Genomic DNA, 10,516 nt, shown 5'->3' with positions numbered 1-10,516 from the left:
CTAATGGAAAATTAAAAAATAAACTTTGTTTAATGTCCTTCTCACTTTTTGAGTCTAGGCGCTGCGGTGGGATCCTTGGAAGCGCTACCCCTCCTAGGGAGCTGGCCCCCTAGCTGTCCCTGCTGCACCGCTTGGCCGCTTGGGGGCACCATTGCCACTCCGGAGGCGCTTCCAGAACAAACAAAAAATCACACATAGGATTCGTTGAACGTTGGCGATGTTGTTATAGTGATTTGGTGATTTTTTATGTTTGTAACGTGACGTGGTTCGTGAGTGGTGATGATGAGTGAAGAAAGAAAAAATAAAAAAGACGATGTTAGTACAAATTAGTAAAAAAGCTACTTGCCGAATCTTCTATTATCGTTGTTGATATAAATCAATTTGATTAAACCTTTAATGACTTTTGTTTCTTATACAAGCTGTGGAAATTAAATAACGAGACTGACGTCTGCTACACGGGAAGTACGAAGGTGCCAGCCAGTGACAACTATTTAGTGTGAAACCTTCTGGAATGCACTAATACACACTTCTGTAAATAAAATTCTATAACTATGTTCTTCTTCTTTTTACGGTGCCATCCGTTTTGTATGTTGGCGATCAGCATGGCTATCCTAACTTTGCTTGCTGATATTCGGAATAGTCCGGTTGCAGATGTATTGAACCACTTTCTCAAGTTTTGAAGCTAATATATTCTTCTTCACCTTGGTCCTCTTTCCATACCTTGCCCTGAAGAATGAGTTGCAACAAGCCATATCTCCTTTCATTCCTCATAACATAGCCTTTGCCATAGTTATGAGGAATGAAGTTCATAGTTTGCGTTTTTTGATTATGTTAATAATCTCTCATTCCTTGCCGGTTCTACGTAAGACCTCAACATTAGTTACAAGATCCACCCATGAAATTCTTAAAATGCGTCTGTAACACCACATCTCGAATGCTTCGAGTTTTCTTAAAGAATCTGTAATCTGTTTAACAACAGATTAACAAATTGTTACATTTTACCCCAACTTGTAAAAATCGCTACATAATATATGAAAAAAAAAAAAGTATGGTAATTATTGTTTATCGTGTGTACCTATCGTGTTTTTGAGCTGTTTAATATATTACAATATGGCCGAGAAGACGCTGACGATAATTCAGGTTCGGGTCACATTTACATGACCAAAATGAAAAAAATAGAAAAAATCAGTATAATCTACTTCCATCTGATGGTTAATTAAGTATTCGTGTGATTTCTGAAGCTATATTTGACAAAACAATTTAAACATGCTAAAAGTATGTGCGAATTTCTCAGTCACAAAGGGTTTCTAGCAAGGACAAGAGGACTGTCCGCTTTATTCGCCGAATCTAGATTATAATTATATTAATTAATTTATTAGTTAATTTAAATTATTATTATTAATAATTAATCTAAATTGTAATAAATCTGCATTAAAGAACAATCTTTGAGTTCGTCAAAGCTATGAAAAATAAAACAGCATGGTACCCCGTCAAAATAGCCCCGTCGAAAAAGCTCTGACAAAATAGCCCCGACATAATGCCGCACACAAAACAGCTCCGACAAAATAGCCTGCGGACAAAATAGCCGCGGAACAATAGCTCGCCCACAAAATAGCCCCGACAAAAAAGCTCCCTTCAGAATTCATCATGAAATAATCCCTTAAAAATACATTTTTTCGGAAATGGTAATTATCATCTATTCAGATGTTTACCTTAACCACATTAAATAAAAATGGTCTTTTCAGAGAATTCGAACCCTGTGTCTTCTGTTAGGAAAAACCAGGAACAAAAAATTCCTGGTTTTTCCTCGTGATTTACTATGGGATCACTAACACGAGAATTTTACTGTCACCATTGCGTGTGGTTGTCTTTTTAAAGACGGATCACATGCTATGATTTTTTGTGACGGATATTCTTAAGTTAAAGTTGATTTCATGTAATCGAATGAACTATCTTTCAATAAAGTCGTCCCAGGAACGCAACTCATAAATATTGGCGAGATCATTTTAAAGTCTTCTACTTTAAAATGTATAATATATGTCTGAATTGCCGATATGAATGAGTCAGATTAAATTAACTTATTAGAATTTTTTTACTAAGCAACAACATTTTTGTTTAATTTATTAATATTTTGTATTTTGACAACGACGTCCGAAGTGGAAGTCGAAACGTTAATAAAATCATTTTTTTAAAGTTAAATTGTGCTTTATTTCCCAATAAGAATAGTGATTTAAAATAAATGGTACTCCGTTAAAAGGTAAAACTTTTTATTGGGGCTGTTTTAGTCGGGGCTGCCTTGACCGTACTGATGTTGATTATAGTTACTTTCGAGTATTCGTTACAAATCGTTACTTTTGTATAAAGTAATCATTTACAGTATTCGTTACTTTGATTACTATGATTACTTTTGTATTTGAGTACCGGTAATCATATCGAGAATCGTATTTCTCAGTAGGTAGGTATTTTGTATAGGTATTCCGATATAACAACGACCTTCACTGATCTGTTTAAGGGATAAAAATGATTTGATTACTATGATTACTTGTATTTGAGTACCGGTAATCATAATGAGAATCGTATTTCTCAGTAGGTAGGTATTTTGTATAGGTATTCCGATTTAACAAGATCTACTATCTAATATTCATCGGCAATTGGCGTACATCTAGATAAAAATATAGGGTTCTCGCATTCGATCTTTGTTTATAACATATATTACATATTTTACGTATACCATTATACCTCCCCCTGTTTCATCTTCTACCTTCTCCTCACTCTCACACCCTTAAAACGCTTCATACCGATAACGATATTCGATTACACTCGTAAAATACCGGTCCCGTCCGTTACTCGCTGGGATACGATTGGTAGAAAGTAATCAAGTGTACTGGTTGTAGATACAATAGTCGTTACTCGCTCTGATACGATTGGTACGAAGTAACGAAAGTAATCAGAGTAATCAAAGTAATCAAAGTAACGATTTGCCTCTCTCTATAGTAATCGTTACTTTTGGTATTCGTAAGTAACGAGTACTTTGTAACGAATAGATACTTTTTCAACATCTCTACTGACCGGGGCTATTTTGTGTGCAATCTATTTTGTCGGGACTATTTTGTCGAGGCTATTTTGTATTCGGGCTATTTTCACGGGGCTTTTTTGACTGGGCTGTTTTGACTGGGCTATTTTGACGGATCACGAAACAGCAAGTCTTGCACCACCTAACAGAACAAGACTTCGCATGGAGCTTTGTATGACTAGTGGAGGGGTGTATATAGAAAGTAATAATCAAGAATTATGTATTTAACCAAAATAAAATGTTTTAAAGCGTTAACTCATTATTTAATAACCACATTTCGTATAAAAGAAGAATATAAACAGGTGGCAATTTAGAAATTCAGTAAATATCCAAGACATAAAATAGACAACACAGGAAAAAAAAGAATAAAAAAATGTAAAAACAAAGAAAATTCAAACATTTGACATGAATAGAACAGTATTAAGATGAAAAAGGAGAATACTGTTTAATGTAATAATTATTATTTATCTATTAATTATTATAGTGCCATTTTTAACTTACTTCGCTTGGGCTATAAGAACTATTTGAAAAAAACGTCGAGTGGACTAGAAATATTCAGTTTTTCCATTGAGAAACGTGTGTATTATTGCCAGTTAATTCTGCACAAACAATTTCAAGATGGTAGCATGTGTCAAAAGCCATTACCTCTATTATTTTAAATGTTTGTTATAATTTCCAATTATTGCACAGGTTGACCATATTATATTACTTTGTGTGACTGATGCGCTCTTTTGACCTTAAGGTACTATTTAGTACACTTTAGAAGACCAAAAATAAGCAATTTTTCAAGATTTTTTTTCTCGGAACCTTTATTAAAAATGAACATAAAACTTATATTAATATAACTACATACTAATATCTAACTCTTAGAGAATACAAAAAATATATCTTTTTCAATTTATGCACGTACACTAATATTGTAGAGGGCGCCAAAGTCGAGGCTTCGAAAAAAAGTAGTTCCGATGGCGGACAGTTAATCTCCGGATTGGAATCTCTGAAACAAAAGAATCATACGACATATGAAAAAGGAAGGTTTCTTACGTGACAATTTACCACCGTTAGTGAAAAATTCTGCAAAAAAACAAAAAAAAAAGATTTTACGGAAATTTGAAAAAATTTTGTGAAAAAACCGCCCGTTATTTTCCAGTTTTTCATGGTTAAAAAATATTTATTTTTTGGTCAAATTGTGGTAAATTGTCACGTAAGAAACCGTCCTTTTCAAATGCAGTACGATTTTTTTGTTTCAGATATCCAAATCCTGAGATTAACTGTCCGCCATCATTTTTCGAGGCCTCGACTTTTGTGCCCCCTACAATATTAGTGTAAGTGTATAAATGAAAAAAGATATATTTTTTGTACTCTCTAAGAGTTAGGATATTAATATGTAAAAAGTTTTACGTTCATTTGCAATAAAGGTTCTGAGAAAAAAATTTATGAAAAAAAAAAGATTATTTTTGGTCTTCTAAAGTGTATTAGTACCTTAATAAGAATACCATCTTATTAGTTTCTAAATTGATTATATTTTATCCTTATTTTCCCCCCAAAAGGCGATAAAAAAAGAGTGTAAACGATAATAGAAGATGCAAGTGTTGTAAATAAGCATGTAAAAATTAATAAAAACGAAAAGATTTGTACACAAATTAAAGATGTCTTTAATATGAGTCATATATCGTTATTATAAAACATATATATAAAAATGATTATACAATACATGTATGTACATTGACAGGGAAAGATTTGTAACTCACTTCGCTTGTTTTGTAGTGCTTAGGTCAGAAGTCGAAGCATTGGGGGCGCCTTGGCCACCCGCTCTCAAACGCATCGACACCCGTCTTTCATACATCCATGGGGATTCTGAAAAATAAAAACAAATAATTATTTGAATATACAGTATGTCCCTGTAAGTTGTATCCATATGGAAAACTTTTTTATTATTAATTTTACGAAAAAAAGTTATTCTTCATAAAAAGCTCTGCATGGTCCAAAACCTAAGATTTAACCATCAAATATATTTTTTTTTGAATATTATACAAGGTATGTCAAAAAGAGTGAATTTGACTCAAAGAGTAAAGTAGCTCTATTTTTCACAATATTGAAAATTGCTATTATGAAAAGTTGTTTGGAATTAAAAACTATATTCTAGTATGCAATTACACCCTTCTAATGGAAAATTTTTTTTTTGAAAAATTATGAATAACTAACATTATTTGCAGTTATTTCAATTCAGATAACTCTTTTATTATTAATTTTACGAAAAAAAGTGATTCAATAAAAAGTTCTGCATGGTCTAAAACCTAAAATACAACCATCTTATGTCAAATTTTATCAATTTTATACGAGGTATGCCAAAATATATGAATTTCGCTCAAGAGTAAAATACGTTTATTTTTCACAATATCGAAAATTGTTAATATAAAAAGTTATTTAGAATTAAAACTATGTTTCAGTATGTAATTAGATCCTTCTAATTGAAATATTCTGAACTATAAAGGTACTTTACTTTTGATCTAAATTTATCTTTTTTGACATACCTTGTCAAAGTGAAATTCAAAGTTTTTTTGGATATACCTCCTATAACATTCATAAAATTTGATATCTGATAGTTGAATCTTGGGCTTTGGACCATGCAGAACTTTTTATAAGGAATAACTTTTTTTCGTAAAATTAATAATAAAAAAGTTTTCCATATGGATACAACTTACAGGGACATACTGTATAATAATTTGTGTAGTAAACAAACTGAGATTCAGTCCCGATGACCAAGGTCGTACGTAAGTTTCAATACATTGCCTGCTGGATTACCACCTTCCTTCACTTCCTTGATTATTAAGGTTACCGATATAGAACTTCAAAGCATAAAAATATGTCAAATAGGTTATCTACGATATATTTACGGAAGAAAGAAATACACAATCTACATCTGTCATATATAAGGAAAAAGAAAATGCCCTCAACTACACGGCAAATTTAAAGGAACGGAGTAAAAACACTATTGACATTTAAAATTCATAGGTTAATTAAGTTATAGGGCATTCCAACATACTGTCAAATTTAAATCAAAATGGAGGCTGGAGCAAACATAAATGTTATTCTGTCAGTTCTTAATGTGTTTTAGATCATTTTAGTTGCGTCTCTTTGTAATTTTGTTTTGTACAAGGATTATAGCATTTCCACTGAAAGAATTAATTTAAGAAGATAATATTATATGCCTTATTTCTGTTGTGTTTTGAAGTGTGGAATGCGAAGTAATCGTGGAAAAGTTCAGTTTTATCGGTTACCATCAGTGCTACATTTTAAGCATAAAACTGAATTAAACAAGTTATCATCTGAGAGACAAAAACAATGGTTAAATGCTAAATTAAAATTAACAATTGCTCGTGTGTGCTCTAATAATTTTATATCTGGTAATTATAGCCTAAAAAGAAAATTTAAACTTATATTATCAAACACTATTATGAAATTATTTATTTTAATAGATCCACAATTATATAAAAATCCTACCTGAAAATATTTGTATAAATTTAACTCTTAAATGCCTTCATTTGTTGACTATTGTAAAAACTACTACAAAGCACTAACTAACTATGTCCATGTTAGTTACGCTTGGAAAACTGTCTCCACTGTAGGTTAACTCAGACTTTTTGAGGGAAAATGGATCTATATTATTTATTTTGCCAATTTTGGCACTTTTGCTTATACCTACTAGCAACATCTGTATTGTCTACCACCAACTTTCGAAAAGTCTTCTACAACTAAAAACTACACAAAATCAATAACAAAATGTTCGGAAAATACAACTAAAAACTATGAAAGGTAAAAAAATGAAGAAACACAATGTGGTACAAATACATTTAAACAAATACATACAATGTTTGTATCCCAGATATTGATGTCATAAACATCAAAGTCTTGGAATGCCCTATATTAACAATTTTTTGTGTTTTCAGCGTTATTTCTTTTTGTTACAACGTTTTTAGATTCTAAATCTGCATTTATATATATAAAAAAAGTTGTTTTTAGAACCCTTTAGCGATGTATTAGTGCTTTTATCTAATAAGTTGTTCGACATGGTCAACCAAAACAGAAGATGAATCTGGTGATTTTTCTAGTGACATTATTGGGTGTAAATCTGTCTTTGTAGTTAACTCCTCCTTGTTTAAAAGTAGGGTATAGTATTGTTTCACTTGTATATTTTAATCAGTTAATTTAATGTCGAAGTCAATGCATAAACATAAGTTACTTAGCTGATCCTATAGACGTTGTCTTGTCTTAGCTATGAATATTAAATTCGAACTGGAATCCGTAATGTTAACTTCCTTAGCATTTCTTTACAACCATGTATGTGTTACTGCTTATATGTTCTTGTTTTCTCACTTCCAGAGCTGCACAAGATCGAAACAAGCATGCCATAATTGTCATTAACATTTTTTAGTAAATGAATAAGGCATCAGAAGAATTGTTGGATCAGAATCGCGAAACTACAGGTAACATTCCCTAGTATTCAATGTATGCTGATGATGTAGTGTTAGCAGTAAATACTGAAAAGGATTTAGGATAAAAACTAGAAAAATGGAGACAAGCTTTTCGAGAAAAAGATTTACAATTTTTTACAAATATGGCAAGAACAATATACCCGGAATGTTCATTTAAAGATAAAATTAGTACAAATAAAACGATAACTTTGAAAGATGAAATGGTTATATGAAGTAATAGTTTTATAATTGGTATTACAAAATAATGTGAAAATCGATGGATATGCATGCGGTAAAGTTAGGGTAGGATGGATGAAATGGAAGTAGGTGAGTGGTGGTGTGTACAGAAATATTCTTAAGTTGTGCTCACTACGGAGAGCAATGGATTGTATCCTCGCTCCGACCCTTGCTCCCTGGTATTTATATTCGTTATATTCGTGAATTCTCGCATTTAAAATAATGTATTTATTTTACATAGCGATCGAAACTATATTATCGATCGCTATGTAAAATAAATACATTATTTTAAATGCGAGAATTCACGAATATAAATACCAGGGAGCGAGGGTCGGAGCGAGGATACAATCTATTGCTCTCCGTAGTGAGCAAACCCTTATGAAACGGTAAGAAAAATTCTATAGAACTGCCATAAGACCAGCTGAGATTACGGAACTGAATATGAAGCAGTTAAAAAGAAATTGAATCAACAAATGCATATAGTAGCAGAAATGAAAACGCTTAGATCGATGAATGAAGTGACAAACAGAATAAATATATCAGGGAAAGTCTAGGGGTGGCACCAATTGATGCCAAAATGGGAGATCATAGCGCACCCTTAGTAAAATAAAGGCATAAATCAAAAATTTCGAGTTTGAAGCTTTAGCCTGATATAGATATAAAATCTAATAATCTATCCAATGGCCTTCACAGAAAGCGAGAAAGATGAAATAGGTAGTACGCGAGAAACCTATATGTGTCTCTTTTCAACTATGCGATCTTCCCCCCCCCCCCCGCTCATCCTACTATAACGACTTTAAATGCGATTTTCCAACATTTTACATTTTGGAGTTGTGCCTATACTTTACCAAGGGTGCGATAGGTTAACACGGTTTGGATATTAGTCCATGTAATGAAACTTAAAATAGGACAAAACCTCGCAATTTTTACAGAGTGGATCGATTTGCTTGAAAATTTGAGTATAAGTAGTGGATAGTCCAAGGATCAAAATCTATATGATGCCGAAAGGCGCTTTTACCACGGGGGTAGTTGCCACCCCATCTGGGCGGTTAAAATTTTTTATTATATTTTGACCAAAAAAGTTGGTAAAAACATTCATTCTAAGCAAAAAACGCTCTATATAATTTTGTGATAAAATTAATAGTTTTCGATTTATTCGATAACGAAAGTGTTAGTTTTATATTGAAAAAATCAATGTTTTTAATAAGTTTTCTGCTAATAACTCCAAAAGTTTTCGTTTTATCAAAACAACTTCACTTAACAAAAATGTACCTTTTGAAAAAATAAACAAAACCGTTTTTTTAAATTTTCTTTTACACCAATAGTAATCGAGCTATACTTTATTATATGTTAGCTCTTCTTCGACAAATGCTAAATATTGTAGATTCAAAGTCAAAAGACGGGAAAACTATGCATTTTTGAGGATAACTTGTTAAAACTAATTTAAAGTATTTAAAAATAGACATCTCCAGAAATAGAAAAAAAAAGTCTCTAGCTCAAAAATTATGTGACTTATAATGAAAAGAATGTCAGTCCCTATTTTTTTCAGCGAAAAAGTGATCGGAAGCAACCGCTCTAATCACCATCCTAATTAAAATTAGTCATTGACCTTATTTGGCCTTCTTTATTTATGTATTATTAATAGGTTCTAGAAGTTTGACCTGCCTAGAATGATCGGTTTTTAAAAAAAATGGAGTTAAAAGCGAGTAATAAATTTTTGAATTTTGGAAAAAAACGGCTTTTTCTTCAGAATAGAAAGATTAGCATCAGAGATACGAAAAAATGTTTAATAATGAAATTGTAGCTTATTTAATTCTCAAGAGCCTGGTTTGCAAAAATTTTTTCTACGGCAAAAATTCAGTGAACTATTGACAATTAAAACTTGTATTAACATGCAAAAACCATCTTTACCAACCCTTTCAAAGTCCCCTCTTTTTGTGACTGAGGATTTTAAAAAGATTTAGTATTAATAGACTTATAGATCTTGTAAAATCCTACAAAATTATTTTTACCAAACTTTCTAAGATAAAAAATAAAAAATAAAAAAGTTACGGTTAAAAAATCAATATATTTTTTTTGAAAAAAAAAAGGAGAAATCCAATTGGAATCTTAATAATGTAAGTTAGCGGTGTTTTTAGTCATTGGCCTTATTCAGTCTTCTTTATTTATGTATTATTAATAGATTCTAGAAGTTTGAGTGGCTTAAAATCATTAGTTTTTAAAAAACTAGAGTTACAAGCGAATAACGAATTTTTGTAGTTTGGTAAAAAATGCCATTTTTTCAGAATAGAAAGATTAGCGTCAGAGATACCAAAAAATGTTTAAATATGAAATTTTAGGTTATTTAATTCCCAAGACCTTGGTTTGAAAAAAATTTTTCTACGGCAAAAATTGAGTGAATCGTAAATGAGTACAATTGATAAAACATTGATTTTTTCGATATAAAACTAACACTTTCGATAGCGAATAAATCGAAAACTATTAATTTTATCAAAAAAATGTATAGAACATTTTTTGCTTAGAATGAAAGTTTTTATCAACTTTTGTGATCTAAATATAATAAAAAATTTCCACCCTCGAGATGGGGTGGTAACCACCACCATGGTAATTCGGCATCATATAGATTTTGATCCTTGGACTATCCACTACTTATTCTCAAATTTTCAAGCAAATCGATTCATTCTGTAAAAATTGCGAGGTGAAAAGCTTCGGTTCCTGGACTATGTTCAGCGTC

At 31.4% G+C, this 10,516-nt stretch overlaps 1 protein-coding gene across 3 annotated transcripts in view; it reads right to left on the bottom strand.

Annotated features, from left to right (window-relative positions):
- The window catches only part of LOC114326414 (casein kinase I), a 230,179-nt gene that overhangs the window by 28,961 nt on the left and 190,702 nt on the right, over positions 1–10,516 (bottom strand). For 2 of the 3 annotated variants that reach the window (XM_028274774.2, XM_028274776.2), the window contains exons 7-8: positions 4,822–4,927; positions 46–168 (exon numbers count right to left, since the gene is read on the bottom strand). In XM_028274774.2, the coding sequence (XP_028130575.1) occupies positions 46–168; positions 4,822–4,927 (229 nt within the window). The remainder of the gene's footprint in view (positions 1–45; positions 169–4,821; positions 4,928–10,516) is intronic. The other variant, XM_028274779.2, reaches the window with a different exon arrangement.

This window comes from Diabrotica virgifera, chromosome 1, assembly GCF_917563875.1.
Source record: "Diabrotica virgifera virgifera chromosome 1, PGI_DIABVI_V3a".
Classification (NCBI taxonomy): domain Eukaryota; kingdom Metazoa; phylum Arthropoda; class Insecta; order Coleoptera; family Chrysomelidae; genus Diabrotica; species Diabrotica virgifera.
This window is presented reverse-complemented; position numbering and strand designations above follow the sequence as displayed.